The 22,844-nt window shown below is 40.7% G+C and overlaps 1 protein-coding gene across 18 annotated transcripts in view; it reads right to left on the minus strand.

Annotated features, from left to right (window-relative positions):
* LOC108436232 (putative protein TPRXL) overlaps positions 1–21,192 on the minus strand; it is a 33,517-nt gene extending 12,325 nt beyond the window's left edge. For 3 of the 18 annotated variants that reach the window (XM_037544883.1, XM_037544853.1, XM_037544879.1), the window contains exons 1-12: positions 20,960–21,192; positions 16,706–16,741; positions 10,041–10,103; positions 9,523–9,603; positions 8,375–8,437; positions 7,149–7,154; positions 6,695–6,757; positions 5,273–5,311; positions 3,863–3,901; positions 3,605–3,643; positions 3,300–3,332; positions 101–139 (exon numbers count right to left, since the gene is read on the minus strand). In XM_037544883.1, coding sequence (XP_037400780.1) covers positions 101–139; positions 3,300–3,332; positions 3,605–3,643; positions 3,863–3,901; positions 5,273–5,311; positions 6,695–6,757; positions 7,149–7,154; positions 8,375–8,437; positions 9,523–9,603; positions 10,041–10,103; positions 16,706–16,741; positions 20,960–21,008 — 550 coding nt within the window. In that variant the 5' untranslated portion in view covers positions 21,009–21,192. The remainder of the gene's footprint in view (positions 1–100; positions 140–3,299; positions 3,333–3,604; positions 3,644–3,862; positions 3,902–5,272; positions 5,312–6,694; positions 6,758–7,148; positions 7,155–8,374; positions 8,438–9,522; positions 9,604–10,040; positions 10,104–16,705; positions 16,742–20,959) is intronic. The other 15 variants (XM_037544863.1, XM_037544859.1, XM_037544851.1 and 12 more) reach the window with 12 other exon arrangements.
* Between the last annotated feature and the right edge of the window lie 1,652 nt (positions 21,193–22,844).

The following is a 22,844-nucleotide window of genomic DNA, read 5'->3' on the forward strand; positions in this document are numbered from 1 at the left end:
TAAACCCATATCAACTCCTCCATGCCCTTACACAATATTAGTTATGTTCTACTACTATTTATTCAGATTCATAATCAGCTGCAAAAAAGAAGCTACCAACCAGAGTTTCCAACGTTCTCTCTTCCCTTATCTGGATTACCTGCACAAAAATACACAATGAGGGCAGATGCCTTTTTATTTTACTTTACATGTTAACTTCAGGTTCATATATATATATATATATATATATATATATATATATATATATATATACACCCTCTCCATGGATCACCACCTTATCGTGGTGGAGGGGTTTGCGTGCTTGAATGATCCTAGGAGCTATGTTGTCTGGAGCAAAAGCTCCTGGTAGGGTCTCCCATGGCAAACTGGTCCTAGGTGACAGGCCAGACAAAGTGTGATCCATAATAACCCCTATGAAAACACAAAAACAGGACTTGTGTACCTTGCCCGGAACAGGGTTACCGGGGCCCCACCCTGGAGCCAGGCCTGGGGGAGGGGCTCGCCAGCAAGCGTCTGGTGGCCCGGCATTTAGTCATGGTGCCCGGTCGGGCCCAGCCCGAAGGAGTTACATGAGTCCCTCCTCCCATCAACCCACCACCAATGGGAGGGGCACTAGTAGGGGTTCGGTGCTTTGTGGATCGGGCAGTGTCCGAAGGCCTGGGCCTTGGCGTTCTGATCCTCGGTTGCTGAAACTGGCTTTTGGAACTTGGAACGTTACCTCACTGGCGGGGAAGGAGCCTAAGTTGGTGCGCGAGGTTGAGAGATACCGGCTAGATATAGTCGGGCTCACCTCAACACACAGCTGGGGCTCTGGGTCCAATCTCCTTGAGAGGGGCTGGACTTTATTCTTTTCTGGAGTTGCCCATGGTGAGAGGCGGCAGGTGTGGGCTTTCTCATAGCCCCTCGACTCGGCGCCTGTATGTTGGGGTTTTCTCCGGTGGACGAGAGGGTAGCTTCCCTACGCCTTCGGGTTGGGGAACGGGTCCTGACTGCTGTCTGTGCTTATGCACCGAACAGCAGTTCAGAGTACCCAGCCTTCTTAGAGTCCTTGGGAAGGGTGCTTGAAAGTGCTCCTCCTGGAGACTCTATTGTCCTACTGGGGGAATGGCCTCTCTGATCCGAACCCGAGTGGTGTTCAGTTTTTGGACTTCTGTGCAAACCAGAGTTTGTCCATCACGAACACCATGTTTGAACACAAGGATGTCCATAAGTGCACATGGCACCAGGATACCCTAGGCCGCAGTTCAATGATTGACTTTGTAGTCGTGTCATCGGACTTGCGGCCATGTGTTTTGGACACTTGGGTATAGAGAGGAGCTGAGCTGTCAACTGATCACCACCTGGTGGTGAGTTGGATCAGGTGGTGTGGAAGATGCCGGTCAGACCAGGCAAGCCCAAACATATAGTGAGGGTTTGCTGGGAACGTCTGGCAGAAGAACCTGTCAGATTGATCTTCAACTCACACCTCCGTCAGAATTTTGACCAGATATCAGGGGAGGTGGGGAACATTGACTCAGAATGGGCCATGTTCCGTTCCTCCATTGTTGAAGCGGCTGACTGTAGCTGTGGCCGTAAGGTAGTTGGTGCCTGTCGGGGCGGTAATCCTCAAACCCGCTGATGGGCACCCCAGGTGAGAGATGCCGTCAAGCTGAAGAAGGAGTCCTACCAGGCATTGTTGGCCTGTGGGACACCAGAGACAGCTGGCAGGTATCGACAGGCCAAGCAATTTGCGGCTTCAGTCGTCGCCAAGGCAAAAACCCGTGTATGGGAGGAGTTTGGTGAAGCCTTGGAAATTCTGGGTATTCTGTGGGAGGTCCTTCGGGAGTACGGGGTACACGGCTCTTTGCTACGAGCCATTCAGGCCCTGTACAAACAAAGCTGGAGTTTGGTTCGCATAGCCGGCAGTAAGTCAGACTTGTTTCCAGTGAGAGTTAGACTCCATCAGGGCTGCCCTTTGTCACCGATTCTATTCATAATTTTTATGGATAGAATTTCTAGGCGCAGTAAGGGGATGGAGGGTGTCCAGTTTGGTGACTTCAGGGTCACATTGCTGCTGTTTGCAGATGATGTCCCCTATTGGGGACATCAGGCCGTGAACTTCAGCTTTCGCTGGATCGGTTTGCAGCCGAGTGTGAAGCGGCTGGGATGAGAATCAGTACCTCTAAATCCGAGAACATGGTTCTCAGGCGGAAAAGGGTGGTGAGCCCTCTCTGGGTGGGGGATAGGCTCGATAGGTCGATCTACGTTCCCACCCTCACCTATGGTCATGAGCTTTGGGTAATGACTGAAAGAATAAGATCGCGAATACAAGTGGCCGAAATGAGTTTCCTCTGCAGGGTGTCTGGACTCTCCCTTAGAGATAGGGTGAGAAGTTCGGTCATCCGCTGCTTCTTCACGTCGAGAGGAGCCAGCTGAGGTGGTTCAGGCATCTGGTTAGGATGCCTCCTGGACGCCTCCCTCGGGAGGTGTCACAGGCAAGTCCACCTGGGAGGAGACCCCGGGGAAGACCCAAGACACGCTGGCGTGACTATATCGCCCAGCTGGCCTGGGAGCGCCTCGGAATCCCCCTTGGAGAGTTAGTGGAAGTGGCTGGGGAAAGGGAGGTCTGGGCCTCATTGCTTAGGATGCTGCCCCTGCGACCCGAACCCCGGAGAAGCGGAAGATAATGGATGGATGGATGGATGGATGGATGGATGGATGGATATATATACACATAAGCTATCTGTTACATAACAACAACACTGTATTTGCTCTGCATAACATAGCCACAAAACTGCTATGTGTAACAGCAATAACATGTTTCCTATCTGTAACATAGCAATAACCAAATTTCTTTTATCTGTCATAGCAATAACATCAATACAACGGCAATTATACCATATAAGCTATCTGTTACATAACAACAACGCTATCTGTAACATAGAAATCACAATTACACCATCTTTTATCTTTAAAATATCAATTATACTGTTTATGCTATCTGTAACATGCTAACTGTAACAGCAGTAACACTGTACCTGCTATCTGCAGCATGTGTAACATGACATGACATGTTGATTAATCATCAAATTCTCAATATCACCTCAGATTTGAATTTATGTTTTACGAAGAGATAAAATTCAGGTTTTAGAGAGTCGTCCAAAATGTAGGACAGTTGTAATGCATGTCATGTTCCACTTCGGTAACTTGAAAGTCAATCCACTGCCTGAGTTTCTGATCTGTAATTTCCCAGTTGGGAACTGACATGAAGACATGCTGCAGACATCTTTATGAAATTGAACAGAGAAAGCTTGATGTACTTGGACTTGTAGGCAGTTGACCAGACTGTGGCCCTGTGAAAGAAAAGAAAAATATACAGACATAATAAATAAATAAATGATAAAGACAAACACTGCATCAGAACATCTTCTATTCTTTTCCTTTCCTCATATCTGTTCTGTGTATCATTGACCCTTTAAATCTAAAGGTGGGTAATAATCCTTCAAATTAATAATTGTACACCATTAAACCCATATCAACTCCTCCATGCCCTTACACAATATTAGTTATGTTCTACTACTATTTATTCAGATTCATTATCAGCTGCAAAAAAGAAGCTACCAACCAGAGGTTCCAACGTTCTCTCTTCCCTTATCTGGATTACCTGCACAAAAATACACAATGAGGGCAGATGCCTTTTTATTTTACTTTATATGTGAACATTAAATTAAAAAGGTAACTTTTAGGGCTCTGCACTTATAACTGCAGTCAGGTTCAGATATGTTTAATATAATTACAGATATCAGATTTCAGATATACAGATAACCAAACATTCTCATGCATGTAACCAGACAGACACCTATACATGAATATAAAAACGCACCGTATGTTGTGGTGGCATTGGTAGAGGCAGGATCGAGTTCTGGAAGAAGATAGATTCCATGATTTCATGTTAACACAATTACACTATATAGAACATATTTGTTTCACTTTTGCTCATGTGGTACTACATCCTTTAATCTGCACTTTCAAACTACACAGATGCCTATTTATTAGAAATGTATTGGCCATTTTATCAGAAACACCCACCACAAAGGGCAGTGGTCACCAACCCTCCCCTCCTAGTTCCAACCTGCATCTAACATGCACCGCTCCACTTACCTAACACTAATGCATCAGCCAATCAGCCAGTCAAGCACTTCTGAATAAGTTAAATAGTCGAGAAACTGGGTTAGGTAGTGGCTGGAAGAAGACTCTGCAGGAAGGCAGATTTCCAGGTCCAAGGTCACTGACTACTGATATAGGGGCACTTTATATATTCTGAATAAAGTTCATCTGTTACTGATCAGTATGTCAGCCCTCCCATTACCCCATCCATCAATACGGAGAACACCATATGGCCACCACTGACCAGATATTATTTAGGTGGTGGATCATTCTTACCATTGCCAGGATTTGTCAGTGCAGAGAACTGTGCAGTGCAGTCTATCAACCAAAAATATCTAGGCAACGGTGGTCCTGTGGTTGGAAACTGAATAATGACGGTCAAGAGGATAATTAAAATATGCCTAGAAAAAGACGAGCCATGGGTTTGTCACTGTACACCTGCAAGATACATTGACATGCTAGGTGTGTCTAATAAAGTGGCCTGTAAGTGTACAGAGTGTTTAAAAATCCCAGTATTCCAGCTATAAAGGTACTCTGAGATAGTGTTCAGGTCAGGGGTGTCTCTAGACACAATTTACTGGGGCAACTGTTGGGCTCAACTACACAAATGTTATGACTGCTTGAATTCACTAGAAAACATTTTCCACAGTTCTCTAGCATCTTTCCTCTGGATGCTTTCCATTTTCATAGTCGGTCTACATGGTAATCAAGGCAATTTGTGTAGCCTGACTGAATTTCATAATAATGAACTGCTGATACAAAAATCAAATCATGCAATTAGCATGTAGGTATTTCACATGAATGTAGTATTTCACATGAATGTAGGCAATTTTTTAAAGGACTGTATAAATAACAGTGAATAATTTAGTAGAAAATCTACTTTTGGCTCCCCAAAGAACCTTTTTCAGGACAGTTCTTTAATGAACTATGTTTGTAAAATTAAGGTTGTCCATGTTTTAGTGAGAGCTGTGCCCATTTGTTGTGCATGTTATGTTCCACTTTGAAACTTGAATATCAACCCAGTGCCTGAGTGTCTGATTTGTAATTCTTGGAAGTAACATGAAGACAATGTATGTTAGAGAGATCACAGAGAAACACAGAGAAATACAATGAAGGTTTGATATACTTTGTTTTGGCGTTGCAGTAGTTTGATTAGTGTAGGCTTCTGTGGAAGAAAGAAAAACATGTATAATATACATTGTACAAGCACATACACTGTAAAACCTAACTGTGCTGCTTAATGAAAGGAATAAGTTAAAACAGCTTAAATTCTACATATATCTTAAGACACTTATGCTGACATTTTCAAAATACTAAATCTTAATTAATAACTCTTTATGATGACAATAAAGGCAAAAACAAACAGGTCAATAATGGGCTGTTTTTAAAGATTGTTTAAGATGTAGACGTGGAACCAGGTGACAGGATTTCAACCTGTCCTGCTGTCGTGGCACCAAATATTTGCACTTTCTACCTTGTTTAACTTAATGTCTCGTCTTTGCGTCGTCATTATCCCCTGCCCATCTTTCCTTGGGTGTCTATCTGTTTTCTATGTTTGGTGTAGGCTTGGTCAACACTGATGTTGGTTTACCAAGATCAGTGTTGAGTGAGCCGAGTGGTCATATTCCCAGCCACTGAGTGAGGTTCTGTGCTAGCTGGACGCTGCAGTGACTAATTTCGTATGTAGGATTAAACTGCCAGCATTTAGCAAGAAGTACAAGGTCTTTGAAGAGTCACAATACTATTGCTACGAGCAATTGATGGAATGCAAGCTCATGTTGTTGCCCATCAATTTGACATCACTAAGCTACAACACTTAAGGAGGGTGTTCTGATGAGTTGTGCTACCCTGTTGAAATGTCCCACTGTAGCGCATATTTATAAGCAGCTTCTTTTTCACCAGCTGCCTCTTTAGATTTTCTCGTCCCACCTTAAACGGTGCAGCAGTTGTAATTAGCTATCACAAACATTAGCAAACAGAACAAAACAATACTGATCTGTCGGTTCTTTGAAGCAGCAAAAATAAGTTAATGTTACCTAGCTGTCAAGAGAAACAGAGCAACCTGCTCATATCATGCCTTTCAAGCTTCTTTTTCGCCAGCTGCTTGTTCAGATTTTTCTGTTGCACCTTAAACAGCACAGCAGGTACTCTTATAATGCCTCAGAATATAACTGCTGCACCATTTAAGGTGGAACAGGAAAATTCAAACAAGAAGCTGGTGAATATCATCTGTTTAACATTAAAAAAATGATTCAGATATTTTGATTACCTAATTCAACTTATCAGGGCATGAAGCAGTAATATTAATGCCAAGGCAAAATGAAGTAAAAGTAAGACAGCATGTATGAGTAAAACAACTAAACATGCACACTTATTATAGAAGACAGGCTTTTTACTTCATGTGCAAGTCTTAGGTTTAGCCAATTAAATATGCAGGGCTTCTCCAGAACCAGGGTTTGGAACCATGGCACTAAAGGAACACATTATAATGATGACCACAGAAGTGAAACACTATGGTGTTGTACTGGTTATTTAGACTGAAACTCACCAGTTGGTGAAATGGCTGATGTGGAAGGTGAATTCGTTGTGCCATTTGAAGCTGACTTGTTTTCTAAACAGTGAGAAGTTTGACATTACTTGTTTGAAAATTCCTTTGAACAGAGCATTGTTATGTGCTTGGATTGGAAAATTACTTAAGAGTAACTCAGCCAGTGCGCACTGCTTTCCATGTAGCTACTGAACAACCTGCATTAGAATGTAATAAGCGTCTGAATGTAGAGGTTTAAGTGGTACTCAAGGTGGATATGGTAACATACGGCATGCACACAAAAACGGGTTCTTGGGAGCGATGTGATGGTTTACACAGGACTGTACAGCACTCATTAGTGATTAAAATAATTTGTCTAATGATAAATATGTAAATATTCATACATGTTATTCTTTGCATTGTTTCATTAAAATCTACTAAAAGACCTTGTGCAAAAGACAACAAAAAAACTCACCACTTGCTGTGATATTTTTTGATATGATAGTTGTTGCAGAAAAGAATTACAAAACAGAAAAACATGAAAAATACTTTGCATATAGTGCGAAATACAGTACTGGACTCTAAACATTGTACTGGCTTACAGTCTGAAATGATTATTATGCTTTAATGTACAGAAATGCGGTGTTGACTGTCACAGTTTCACTCTCTGCTGTGTATCTTAGGCAAACACTTTCAATGTCGGAAAATCTTACCTGGAATTAGTGTATTTATGTTTTCATTCCAGTTGTGCACCAGCCCCAGCATGGGGTTGGTTGGCACAATGTTAAATTGTTAAATTCAAAGAATGAAGCAACACATAGGAATCATCTAGGCTTTTAATTTAAACCAAATCACAAATTTAAATATTAAATAACATAACTAAATTCTGTTGTTGCTTTCCAAAAAGGAAAAAAAGGCTTTGGTCTCCATTGTGCGAAATTTTCAAGATGAATGGGCTCTGAAATTTCTTGGAATAAAATCTCTTTACATTAACTGTACCATTTTGGAGATACTTGGTCGTATTTGGACAGTGACAGTATATATTTTCACTCAGTCTTTCCCCAGCAGTTGGTACTTTTTACCTTAAACGGTGCAGCAGTTGTAATTAGCTATCACAAACATTAGCAAACAGAACAAAACAATACTGATCTGTCGGTTCTTTGAAGCAGCAAAAATAAGTTAATGTTACCTAGCTGTCAAGAGAAACAGAGCAACCTGCTCATATCATGCCTTTCAAGCTTCTTTTTCGCCAGCTGCTTGTTCAGATTTTTCTGTTGCACCTTAAACAGCACAGCAGGTACTCTTATAATGCCTCAGAATATAACTGCTGCACCATTTAAGGTGGAACAGGAAAATTCAAACAAGAAGCTGGTGAATATCATCTGTTTAACATTAAAAAAATGATTCAGATATTTTGATTACCTAATTCAACTTATCAGGGCATGAAGCAGTAATATTAATGCCAAGGCAAAATGAAGTAAAAGTAAGACAGCATGTATGAGTAAAACAACTAAACATGCACACTTATTATAGAAGACAGGCTTTTTACTTCATGTGCAAGTCTTAGGTTTAGCCAATTAAATATGCAGGGCTTCTCCAGAACCAGGGTTTGGAACCATGGCACTAAAGGAACACATTATAATGATGACCACAGAAGTGAAACACTATGGTGTTGTACTGGTTATTTAGACTGAAACTCACCAGTTGGTGAAATGGCTGATGTGGAAGGTGAATTCGTTGTGCCATTTGAAGCTGACTTGTTTTCTAAACAGTGAGAAGTTTGACATTACTTGTTTGAAAATGTTTAGCCAATTCAATATGACCTATGTAAGTATGTTAAGTGACGGTTGTCAAGTGCATTAAATTGGTGCATATGGAGCAGCTGGTGGCCTCAGCAAATGCCGAATGGGTTCCAGTGGTTTTTAGCCAAACCATCAGGTGACCATATTCTGCCTGATTGAGCAGTTGAGCTGATGGAGTCAGTGAATTTATTCTATAGACTGCATAAATGTTTACATTTAAATGTTTTACTTTTTTTGTAGTTCTGTTTTCTACATTTGCTCTAGTTTTGGCAAGATGGTCCATTTATTGACCTATTTAGCTTACAACAATTTAGCTACACCCATTAACAACAGTCATATCAAAGTTATAAAGAGCAATTCAGCCAGCCTGTTTTTTTGAATGGGGCGCAATGCAAGTCAACCAATCAGAACCAAGCTCAGTTGTAAAGCAAAATTATGCGAATGTTACCTTAAAATAACAGCTTCACATTCAGGTATCATCGGCTTCAAATCATGCTGACTCATAAAAGAGAAAACGGCATCTCTGTCACAGACCACTGATGTCGCGTGAGTCTACAGTCCACATCACGCCCATATTTGAAACTCTGGGCCTAAGCTCAAATTGTCTATGGCTAAAATGAATAGAGTTTTCAAGAAATTGCCTTTAGTTTAGACTCTGTTAAATAACAATGTTCAGAACACGATATACTTTGTCTTTTGTACATTTTTCTCTTGAACATCACAGAATCCTCTAAATTATGAGATTGTTAAAGAGTCATAATACTAATATTGCTATATGCTAATAAGCTAATACATCACATTTATGCCACAAAACTACGAGAAAGTAAGGCGGACTGGTTTTTATTACAAGATGCTGCAAATTTTAAAGGCATATTTCGAGTGAGACTGGCAAAGACAGAGGTTGTTATTTTAAGGTAAAATTGTTTGGGTTGCAAGGTTGGCATGAAGGCTAACATTCCTCACTCTTATAACAGCTGAATCATAAGCCTGCATCAGGCTTTACAGTGTACACTTTCCTGCATGTACACACGCGCACACACACACAACCTTCATTTGAGGTTTCATTGTTGCCAAGTGTCCCCCTGATGTTTATGGAAGGGCTCATTGTCCCGTTCCCTGTCGTGCTGACTAAGAATGAAAGACACAGATTAAAAGACTCATACAAGCTCATAATGCACAATGTTCCTTCACACTTTTCCTACACTGGACTTCTATCTACTATGGAAATTCTAGTTATTCTTGCTATACTTTCAACAAATAAAAGTTCTTTATGAAGTACTTAAACAAGTGATAGAACATTAAGCAATGCTACTCTTTTCAGTCACAAAGCTGTGGTTCCAAGCTCTGGTTCTGGTGTCGTCCTGTGCTGCATATTCTGTTTTTTTTTCTGCTGTAACATACATGATCCAACTCATTAGCTTGTATACATTCCCTTCCTGATTTGAACGTGCAGGGCTTCTCCAGAACCAGGGTTTGGAACCATGGCACTAAAGGAACACATTATAATGATGACCACAGAAGTGAAACACTATGGTGTTGTACTGGTTATTTAGACTGAAACTCACCAGTTGGTGAAATGGCTGATGTGGAAGGTGAATTCGTTGTGCCATTTGAAGCTGACTTGTTTTCTAAACAGTGAGAAGTTTGACATTACTTGTTTGAAAATTCCTTTGAACAGAGCATTGTTATGTGCTTGGATTGGAAAATTACTTAAGAGTAACTCAGCCAGTGCGCACTGCTTTCCATGTAGCTACTGAACAACCTGCATTAGAATGTAATAAGCGTCTGAATGTAGAGGTTTAAGTGGTACTCAAGGTGGATATGGTAACATACGGCATGCACACAAAAACGGGTTCTTGGGAGCGATGTGATGGTTTACACAGGACTGTACAGCACTCATTAGTGATTAAAATAATTTGTCTAATGATAAATATGTAAATATTCATACATGTTATTCTTTGCATTGTTTCATTAAAATCTACTAAAAGACCTTGTGCAAAAGACAACAAAAAAACTCACCACTTGCTGTGATATTTTTTGATATGATAGTTGTTGCAGAAAAGAATTACAAAACAGAAAAACATGAAAAATACTTTGCATATAGTGCGAAATACAGTACTGGACTCTAAACATTGTACTGGCTTACAGTCTGAAATGATTATTATGCTTTAATGTACAGAAATGCGGTGTTGACTGTCACAGTTTCACTCTCTGCTGTGTATCTTAGGCAAACACTTTCAATGTCGGAAAATCTTACCTGGAATTAGTGTATTTATGTTTTCATTCCAGTTGTGCACCAGCCCCAGCATGGGGTTGGTTGGCACAATGTTAAATTGTTAAATTCAAAGAATGAAGCAACACATAGGAATCATCTAGGCTTTTAATTTAAACCAAATCACAAATTTAAATATTAAATAACATAACTAAATTCTGTTGTTGCTTTCCAAAAAGGAAAAAAAGGCTTTGGTCTCCATTGTGCGAAATTTTCAAGATGAATGGGCTCTGAAATTTCTTGGAATAAAATCTCTTTACATTAACTGTACCATTTTGGAGATACTTGGTCGTATTTGGACAGTGACAGTATATATTTTCACTCAGTCTTTCCCCAGCAGTTGGTACTTTTTCCATCACACTACACCACCCTGCATTTTCTGGGCTCCCAGTTCAGGAATATCTGGCTCTGCTGTTTTATTAACTTACTACTTAAAGTTCAATGAACTCAAAATTGCAGGTCAGACTTATATACATTTAGGTTAAACTGCAAAATGTATACATTTTAGGTTTTCTAGCTAAATGTTTTTCTTTTTGTTTGAGTAGTGAGGTAAATAGTGTTGCACTAACTAAAATTAACATTTATAACCAGCAATATTTCAAATTTTTTGTTCAGGTAACAAGAAAAAAAATAGGTCAGCATAGGTCAACAAATTAAATTTTTTTTTCAGTGCGATATTTCCATCTTATTATAGAATCACTACAGGCAAAACATCTTGTTAGAAACTGAATGTAAACATAATACAAACAGCTATTTGTGCTATTTAGCCTGTGTGTAGTGTAACAGACACAACTCTGTAGATACTTAAGGTTTGCTGGCATTACTTCTGGTTGGCTTTTAAATGATCAAAATATAGCTGACTGCCATTTCAACTAAGTAAAATGAATATATATTCAATGATATGCTGGTCAAAAGAGCAATCACTACCGTGTTAGATTCTTGTGAGAGTTTCACTTAAAGACCCAGAATTTGTGCTAACTGATCATACCTGATTGTGTGTGTATGTATATATATATATATATATATATATATATATATATATATATACATATATATATATACATACATACATACATACATACATACAGAGTCAAATGTCACAGGACAGGTTTTATTTATTTTATTGTCGGCTTTTATCTCTGGGGTCCACAACAAACACCACCTTCAGCATCACATCGTAGAGGCTTGTGACAGCATAAAAAATAAAATTAAATAAAATCCTGTGACTTTTGACTCACCCTGAATATATATATATATATATATATATATATATATATATATATACACCCCCTCCCATCGACCCACCACCGATGGGAGGGGCAGTAGTAGGGGTGCGGTGCATTGTGGATCGGGCAGTGTCCGAAGGCGTGGGCCTTGGCGTTCTGATCCTCGGTTGCTGAAACTGGCTTTTGGAACTTGGAACGTTACCTCACTGGCGGGGAAGGAGCCTGAGTTGGTGCGCGAGGTCGAGAGATACCGGCTAGATATAGTCGGGCTCACCTCAACACACAGCTTGGGCTCTGGGTCCAATCTCCTTGAGAGGGGCTGGACTTTTTTCTTTTCTGGAGTTGCCCATGGTGAGAGGCGGCGGGCAGGTGTGGGCTTTCTCATAGCCCCTCGACTCGGCGCCTGTATGTTGGGGTTTTCCCCGGTGGACGAGAGGGTAGCTTCCCTACGCCTTCGGGTTGGGGAACGGGTCCTGACTGTTGTCTGTGCTTATGCACCGAACAGCAGTTCAGAATACCCAGCCTTCATAGAGTCCTTGGAAGGGGTGCTTGAAAGTGCTCCTCCTGGAGACTCGATTGTCCTACTGGGGGACTTCAACGCTCACGTGGGCAATGACAGTAAGACCTGGAGGGGTGTGATTGGGAGGAATGGCCTCTCTGATCTGAACCCGAGTGGTGTTCAGTTTTTGGACTTCTGTGCAAACCACAGTTTGTCCATAACGAACACCATGTTTGAACACAAGGATGTCCATAAGTGCACATGGCACCAGGACACCCTAGGCCGCAGTTCAATGATTGACTTTGTAGTCGTGTCATCGGACTTGCGGCCATGTGTACTGGACACTCGGGTAAAGAGAGGAGCTGAGCTGTCAACTGATCACCACCTGGTGGTGAGTTGGATCAGGTGGTGGGGGAAGATGCCAGTCAGACCAGGCAAACCCAAACGTATAGTGAGGGTTTGCTGGGAACGTCTGGCAGAAGAACCTGTCAGATTGATCTTCAACTCACACCTCCGTCAGAACTTTGACCAGATATCGGGGGAGGTGGGGGACATTGACTCAGAATGGGCCATGTTCCGCTCCTCCATTGTTGAAGCGGCTGACTGTAGCTGTGGTCGCAAGGTAGTTGGTGCCTGTCGGGGCGGTAATCCTCGAACCCGGTGGTGGACACCCCAGGTGAGAGATGCCGTCAAGCTGAAGAAGGAGTCCTACCGGACATGGTTGGCCTGTAGGACACCAGAGGCAGCTGGCAGGTATCGACAGGCCAAGCGATCTGCGGCTTCAGTCGTTGCCAAGGCAAAAACCCGGGTGTGGGAAGAGTTCGGTGAGGCCTTGGAAAGTGACTTTAAGTCGGCTCCAAAAAGATTCTGGCAAACCGTCAGGCGACTCAGAAGGGGAAAGCAGTGTGCCACTAGCACTGTATATAGTGGAGATGGTGTGCTGCTGACTTCGACTGAAGACGTCATTGGGCGGTGGAAGGAATACTTTGAGGACCTTCTCAATCCCACCGACACGTTCTCCAGTGAGGAGGCAGAGTCTGGGGACACGGGAATAGGCTTGTCCATTACTGAGGCCGAAGTTGCTAAGGTAGTTAAAAAGCTCCTTGGCGGCAGGGCTGCAGGGGTGGATGAGATCCGTCCCGAGTTCCTCAAGGCTCTGGATGTTGTGGGGCTGTCTTGGCTGACACGCCTTTTCAACATTGCGTGGACATCGGGGGTGGTGCCACTTGATTGGCAGACTGGGGTGGTGGTGCCTCTTTTTAAAAAGGGGGACCGGAGGGTGTGTTCCAACTACAGGGGAATCACACTCCTCAGCCTCCCTGGTAAGGTCTATGCAAGGGTACTGGAGAAGAGAGTCCGGCTTATAGTCGAACCTCAGATCCAGGAGGAGCAGTGCGGGTTCCGCCCTGGTCGTGGAACACTGGACCAACTCTTTACCCTCTCCAGGATTCTCGAGGGTTCATGGGAGTTTGCCCAACCAGTCCACATGTGCTTTGTGGATTTGGAGAAGGCATTCGACTGTGTTCCCCGGGGTATTCTGTGGGAGGTGCTTCGGGAGTACGGGGTACATGGCTCTTTGCTACGAGCCATTCAGGCCCTGTACAAACAAAGCAGGAGCTTGGTTCGCATGGCCGGCAGTAAGTCAGACTTTTTCCCAGTGAGAGTTGGACTCCGTCAGGGCTGCCCTTTGTCACCGATTCTATTCATAATTTTTATGGATAGAATTTCTAGGCGCAGTCAGGGGATGGAGGGTGTCCGGTTTGGTGACCTCAGGGTCACATCGCTGCTGTTCGCAGATGATGTGGTCCTATTGGGGACATCAGGCCGTGAACTTCAGCTTTCACTGGATCGGTTTGCAGCCGAGTGTGAAGCGGCCGGGATGAGGATCAGTACCTCCAAATCCGAGGCCATGGTTCTCACGCGGGAAAGGGTGGAGAGCCCTCTCTGGGTCGGGGATGAGCTCTTGCCTCAAGTGGAGGAGTTTAAGTATCTCGGGGTCTTGTTCACGAGTGATGGTACAAGGGAGCGGGAGATTGACAGGCGGATTGGTGCTGGGTCAGCAGTGATGCGGGCTCTTTACCGGTCTGTTGTGGTAAAGAAAGAGCTGAGCCATAAGGCAAGGCTCTCGATTTACTGGTCGATCTATGTTCCCACCCTCACCTATGGTCATGAGCTTTGGGTAATGACCGAAAGAACGAGATCGCGAATACAAGCGGCTGAAATGAGTTTCCTCCGCAGGGTGGCTGGACTCTCCCTTAGAGATAGGGTGAGAAGTTCGGTCATCCGAGAGGGACTCGGAGTAGAGCCGCTGCTTCTTCACGTCGAGAGGAGCCAGTTGAGGTGGTTCGGGCATCTTGTTAGGATGCCTCCTGGACGCCTCCCTTGGGAGGTGTCACAGGCAAGTCCACCGGGGAGGAGACCCCGGGGAAGACCCAGGACACGCTGGCGTGACTATATCGCCCAGCTGGCCTGGGAGCGCCTCGGAATCCCTCCCAGGGAGCTAGTGGAAGTGGCTGGGGAAAGGGAGGTCTGGGCTTCATTGCTCAGGATGCTGCCCCCGCGACCCGAACCCCGGAGAAGCGGAAGATGATGGATGGATGGATGGATGGATGGATGGATGGATATATATATACACCTCATATCTCCAAAGTGGTAACTTCACAGGAGAAGGACAAAAACCTACTTTTCTTTTACAGATTATGTCAAAAACTAAAAAACTACAGAAATGGATAAGAGGTTTTCTTCAAAACAAAACATTAAAATTTTTTCTTTTTCTTGAAAAGCCCCCTAATAAATAGTTTTCAGCAGCCAATGACAGCTTAGTTTTGATATCTTGAGTATTGTTCTAAAATGTGGAAACGCATTATGTGTATATACTTTTAAAAATGCGTTTCAAACTCATAAATGTAAAAAACATGCCGATCAGCATTGCGCCTGAACTGTTTCACAAACATGCTGCAAACACAGAAAACACAGCTTCAAAGCCAGTCACAGCACAATAGAGGTGAGCCACAACACAATGGAAATGTTTCTGGAAGACTCTCTGAGATAGAGTCCATGGTTACCTTGGCTGGCTTGTTAGCCATCTGACATGTCATATTTGTACTTCAGTAGTTATCAGTCATATCTAGTACTGCTATTTTTAATATTACAGTTACACCCTACAGCTAGTTCCTATCACGATACAGTGACATTAGTTATCTGATGAATTAAAAGTTAAATACCACACCAGCTAATGTTTATGCTGTGTAGGATTTAGAAGTTTGAATGGCTCTTTTTCTTTTTGAGTGTATTCTGGAAACATTCCATTGTGTTGTCATTGACTTTGCAGCGTTTCTGAAGTTGGATGTGTTTTCTTTGTTTGCAGTGTGTTTGTAAAATGTCGCACTGGTATCATCATTTTGATGAGTGTTTTCTGTGTTATCATTTTTTCTTCTCAGCCACTACACTGTGGAACCCGAAGGTAAAAACTATTCAGAATGTTTTAAAATTGACAAGGAGGCAAAACACGACAAGCATCTATGGAAATGATATACTTTGCATGGATGCTCATCCTCACTATATTTGAAGAACAAGCCACACTGGAATAAAATGTCATTTCATTCTGTTCTGTTCTGCACTACAAATTTAAGGACAGGGTGCCAATCGTGGGACTGAACTAAAAGCATGTAATGTTTGGACAACTGATCTTCATAGTTTTCAAAATCAAATTTACACCTTCTCCCTTTTTAGTGTCCAAATGTTCCAGGGTATTCCACTGATTTTCCATTTTTATACTGTTCTGAATGATTAAGATGTAGATAAAATTATTCAGGAGTTTTTTTTGAAAGGCCCTATTTGACAGTAGACTTGTTCACAGTGGTGGTGATAGGAACCAGATGTCTGAAGGATTTAACGCCTCTAAAAGCTACACCACAGACAGCTATTACACCAAAGGTTATGAATATGCTGCCTGATTACTCAGACAATGTTCTCTGACAGTTGTGAGTCAAGATTGAGGCCTAAAATGTTTAAATCTATTGATGGTGGCGGAGTGCATGCAGACTGTTGTGAGGCAAAGAAAACCTTTTATTCAGATTTATCACCATCAACATCACATATAAAAACTCAGATGTGTGTAGCTCCACTGGTGGTTTTGGATAGTAAATAAAAGGGATATCTAAAGTGTTAGTTTGGCTAATGAGCAGATAGTGAAGGTCAGTGCAGGCGTGAGCCACTGTGATAAAGACTTACCGCTTGTTTCACCTTCTGCTAGAGTAGACTTGATTGCTGAATAGTAAAAAGATTGCTATTACTCACTTACATACATGTTGGCAAATACTAGCAGTTACTAGCACACTAGCAATTGTCTAACATTTATGGATGTCTAGACAAAGAAGGAAAAAAAACACCTGTTTTTTTCCCCTCACTTACTATTTTGGAAAAAAAGTAATATTGCTCAACATATAGACTCAATATCTCAAAATAGTGATTAATTTTCTTAAAATAATGATTTAGAATCTTATAATAATGACTTTCCAGTAATTCAATAACTGTTTTTGAATGTATTACAATATAGAAGAGTAAATAATTATTTAGAGAAAATTATTCATTATTTTGAGATATTATGTCATTATTTATTTTATTTGCCATTAACAGCAAATATTACTGAACTATGTACTTTGCCAGGACCTGCCATATATGGGGGTTTACAACAACAACAACAACAACAGCAACAGCAACAATAATAATAAAAATAACCAAAATCATAGTTAATATAGTCTACAAAAAAGTCACGTTTGCAAAGTTTTTTGTAAATGTATATGTAAGTAAATTAAAAGCAGATCTCAAGAAAAACTCGAATACATCTACGATATATGAGAATTATGATTAAGTCCATATTTTGAGATGCCGCTGCCTGAAACAGAGAAGAAGAAACATGCAATTGTTTTATCCCCTATTTTGCAGAAATTGGCTTCCACAAATAGTCTGAACAGAATGTATGTTCATATACTATTCATGAACAGTCAGACAATACAGTTCAACATCTGTGCCTTGAAATAAACTTATCTTATGAGCTCTGACTCTGAGATCGGAGGGTGAATGTTTGAGTCTTTCCTTTTTGGCACAGATTTATGTGACTTGTTTGAGGCCATAACAAAGGCTTTAGAAGCCTTTAATTCGCATCCAATGACCAAAACACAGCATTCCCTCATCCTTCAGTATAGAAAATCCTTTAACTATGAGCACAGCTGTGAAAAGCTGCATCCTGTGGAGCCCTCATTCATTCCCAAGAGGTTATCTGAAGCTTCCTGTCAATGTTTCCTTTCCAAGATGGACACAGTCTCTATCCTCTTGTTGTCTGGTCCAATTACAATTATGTTTGATTTATGTCCTCAACAATAAGCTAAGGCCAGACTCTGTCTAATTTTGGCTGATCAAAATGGTACATATAGCACTGTGCAAAAGTCAGAGGCCACTATTTCGTTTAATTAATTTCCAGCAAAAAAAAAAGAAATATATAATACACTTCAGTGTAATAATATCAATTTTTCAAGTTCAGTTTATTATTTGCCTTTATTACAACTTCCATTCTTTTTCAAAGAAACCTACACTGATATTTTTACACACCTTTAAAGTCTAGTCTAGAAGTTGGTTGCTTTTTCTGCTTCTCCCAAACCAAGTAATGCCAATTATTTATACCAGGGGTTGGGAACACATGGCTCAGCAGAATTAGATTTTTAGGTAAAAATAAGAAAAAATCCTTCTTTGCAGTAAAACAAAGCTCTGCTGATCGTTCTAGCACAGCTTTAACACTAAACACTCTTAAATGCTGGAGTTATATGTGTAACTGCTAATTCACTAACCTTTAATTCTGAAGGTTGGTGAGCAGACTGTTGGTCACCATAACAACATAGAAAATAATACGAAAAAGGCAAGGAGAAAGATTTAAGATGAACATCGATAATTTTATAGACGGATGGGCTTATTTGCATTTATAAGCACTGAGTTGTTTTCCTGATGCATTAAATCTGCAATGAGAAACGGTCAAAACCAAAATAATCATGAAGCTGAAGTCAGATTCTCATTCAATATCTTCTTGTCTGAATTTTACTGGTCCACCTTTAATGGTTCAACAGTTACATTTTGTTGCCTCAAACAACTTGTAAGGTGGAACAGGAAAATTTGAACAAGATGCTGGTGAACAAAAAGCTGACTTCAGGAAAAAAAAAAAAAGACTTGAGACATTTTACAAGAAACTATTCCTCTTTGTGAAAAAATGTTTCCTGCCAGAGATGCAGGAAAACAGACTACAGCTAAGGTAAAGACTAAAAGCAGAGCAAAGTAAGTCTGCATTTTCATTAATATTATATTTTTTGTCTACACTGGGATATTAGCATATGCTGAGACTTATTTACAGCTAAGATGGAAAAACGTTACTTCATTAAATAGATATAAAATGTTGTGGCTCCCAAGGTGGTTAGATTTTTGATGAAAGGACAAAATGGCTCTTCTTAACATTTGGGTTACCAACGCCTCATCTAGACTCAAGAGTTCATAACATTTTAATATACTGTACATCTAAGACATCCAGTTTCAGTGCTCTAATGCAATTTTTTTTCTTTTTTTCAGAAATTAAATAAATGAAAGCGTGGTCTCTTTTTTACACAGTTCTGTATCACACTCTTCCGAAAAGGTGCAACAAAGAGTTGTTAGGATAATATTGTTCAAGAGCTCCTTTTGGGTCCATAAAGAACCTTTCAGTGGATGGCTCCTTGGAGAACCATTTGAGAGTGAAGAATGTAAAAGTTACATTTCAATAAAAGAATTCTCATAGAACCTTAAGTCTAAGCCAAGAACCATTTAGAACCTTCATTTAAGGAACCTAGCGGGTGAAACAATTGCACCGGTAGCAGAATTAATTTGGAGCATTTTGGAAACGTCTTTATCCAAAGTCAGTTACTGTTTCTTGACATGCACATGACCAATTATTAACTACTTTTGCTTGCATTTAAAACGGATGAATTGATTGTGAATTCAAGTCTTTTATTATTCTGATACACCGTGTTGGTTAACCGTTTATAAAGCCGGAAAAATGAACATTTGTGTTTTCAGCCTTCTGAGCCTCTGGGTGTTGTCCAGTCTACTGGTCGTCTGGGTAATTTATGATGGAAGATTTGCTGTAGATTTTGCTGTACTGAGGTTTCACTTGCTGGACAATGCGTCTGTTCCCTGAGAGAGAGTGGGCAGAGCAGTTCCCACCGGCTATCTCCGCCGCCAGTCACAACCATGAGAAGAAAATACCCTCTGTAGACCGCTGTCCTTACACAAGCAAAACAAGCATCCACACAATTTGCCACTCTTCACCTTCCAAGATCAGTTATTCAGGCCTTTTCTGAAGCAGGCATACCCTAGAAGATCTTACTCGCTGTTGTTCTACAACTGATTTATAACATGCTATGCAGGGATAAGAAATGTTAGATGTGTTCAGATTTATCACCAGAGCTTTTAACATGACTGACAAAGTTACAAACATTAAGAATGCAGTTATGATAGAAGTTCCAATTAAGAATATCTCCTATTTCAAATGTCATAGCAGACTAATTAACAAAACATGAACTAATATCTAAAAATACCTAAAAATACTTTGATATAAGATCTGAAAACAACTTTATAATTAATACAAAGAGTGATTCCAAACCTTTGAACAGCAGTAAACTTTTGACTTATCTGGGACTTGCAGGGGCTAAATTATTCAAAGCATAGGTCTAAATATAATTTTATCCCTCACCTCAGAGCCAGTACGGAAAACTTCTACTTTCCTTATGCTTGATTTTGGGGTAAATAAATTCACACTAGACCTGTTAAAAAGTCTATAAAATGATTTTGCTAACCTCGTGAAGACAGTAAAAATTGGAAAGTTTTGAAAGCTTGAAAAGACACTCACCACTTAAATTACCATTAATTCATTAAACAGCATTAATTAAATAGCATAATATTTTCAGAAATGGGTTGAGGCCAAAAACAAAGTATAACTTATCAAATGATTTGAATATTTTAAGACTTAATTATAGTGTGAGATTTACTATAAGCAACTTTCAACATAGGTACACTGAGAACTGGCCCTTCATTCCCTTCATTCAGTTCTTTAAAGAAGACCGAAAAGATTGCGCCGCTGTAGTATTTCATCAAACATACTCATAAAAATAAAGGTTCCTTAATGGTTTTTAGCTTGGCTGTGTGGTTCTAGGGAAAAAATAACTGGTTTAGAGTATTTACAGTATGTGCAGATTCTCTAAACTTTAAAAAGTCTTGTCACTTTTGCTCATCTCATTTACAAAAATTGCTCTATATAGAAGCATCCACTGAAAGGTTCTTTAGGGGACCAAACATGGCCTCTGTGGCATGGCTCCAAAGAGCTGGCTTTTTTTGCATCACCTTTCATTGTAAAGAAAATGTAATACTTGGGAAGCTTACAGCACGCTAATAAAGAGATGTTTTACTTACCGAAGAGGAGAAGACACAAAAAGAGAAGGATAGTGACCCTTGGAACCATGGTGCTATCTGGTTGGTGCACCAGTGGTACAACGGTATCACTCTACAGCTTCAGAAAGGTTGAACAGTGCCAACGGTTATACGCAGAGGTGCTCACATCCAGCTCACAGCTGCTTATTCTGGCAGTTCCTTTAGTTAAGGAGAGGAAATACATCAGCTTCCACTTGGGTGGAGGGCTAGAGGACTGGATGGGGAGGTGGTGTTGTTGAGTGAGGGTGAGAATTACAAACCCTCCGGACAGGAACTCTGTCGTCAAGCCCTGTGTTTGTGCTCCTTTGCAAGTCTTTCCTGCCCTGGACAACTTCTGTGATTGCTCCACACTGTTAGAAATAAAGGTACCAAGGAAATAAAGGTTCCCTCAAAGGTACAACAGTGGTTTTAAGGCCTTATATAAGTATTTCCTAGGGGAAAAGTATATATTTATATCTTTTTATAAACTCATTTTTTAAACAGAACCATTGGATAAAAGGCCTGGAGGTGAGACAGAGGGTGTGGAGCCAATACATCTTAGAAAATATCATTTCAGTGGATTATAGTACAGTTATGTTCCATGAGTAAAGGTACTGAGATGTACCCGTGAGGGTACCACCACAGTAACAAGAAGGGTACTGCCCCAGTGACAGTGTCGCACCTTTTTTTCTGAGAGTGTACAGTGTGGAGATCATGGTGCTCAACATGCAAAGTTCTAGTCCCTAAAAACCCAATGGAATATACTGGACATATTCAAAACATGACAGGCTGGCTCATAATTTTTAAGGACAGAATGAGCATGGAAGAGGATGCAGCTTTGTTTTACTGAAGAGGAATCCACACCCTCAGGTCTATGATGAAAATATGGCCGGATGGCTGCATTTTTTGTGGGCAGCTCCTTTTAGCAGCCCTCTCTCCAGCTAAATTTGACCTATTCCTGTCTACTTAAGTGGTAGCATTAACCCCTTAAACACCAAGAGTCTGTGTGCAGGCCCACACCTCAGTTCCTCACTCTCATATTAGTTTCAAAGTAGTTACATAGTAGTGAGGTAGTAGTTAAAGGGGTTAAAATGTCTTGTTTTTTTCTGCTCTGCCACTTGCTTTTGCATACTGTGAACTGAATCAGCGTGCAAACTTCCCATTATGAGTGCACTGTACAGCAGATACAAGCTAATGATGATTGTCCTCCAGGTAGACAGCCGTGGTTGCCTCAGGATGACAAAAACACTTCGGGAAGCTTTACAAAACATTATGTCTCTGAATGTTTAGTGTTATCCTCAGCTCTGAACTGCAAATCCATATGGAATTTTCAGAGATGTTAGACCTGGTTTTAACTCTTTAAACTCTGAGTGCCTGAGTCCAGGCTTCAGTTCATCACTCTTTGAACAACATTACCCACATTTTAGTTTCACACATATAGGATTGTTATACTGTAATGTAGTATGATATAGCAATTATATATAGTAATAAAGCACAGTCATCATATAAGAATAATATAGTAAAAGTAAAATGTAGTAATAATACAGTGCAGTAATAGTGTTGTGTAATATGGTAATAATATGGTATAGTGTAACATAGTACACACTTTAAAAATATGTTTCTTATAGGCTTCACTAGTAAAGAAAATAGTTCTATACAGAACCATGAACACTCAAAAGAACACTTTGCATATTAAAATGGTTCTTTGCATGGTGAAATGATTCTTCGCATTGATGGAGAATGTGTTATTATAGGGTTTTACATAGAACCTTTTGAAAAATGGTTCTATATAGTACCAAAAATGGTCAGAGTTGACAAGAACACCTTAAGATTATCAAATGCTACTGAGACCTACTGAAAAGTTTGAAAGCATTGGAATCATGTTTAG

This window comes from Pygocentrus nattereri, chromosome 2, assembly GCF_015220715.1.
Source record: "Pygocentrus nattereri isolate fPygNat1 chromosome 2, fPygNat1.pri, whole genome shotgun sequence".
In the NCBI taxonomy this organism is placed as follows: Eukaryota; Metazoa; Chordata; class Actinopteri; order Characiformes; family Serrasalmidae; genus Pygocentrus; species Pygocentrus nattereri.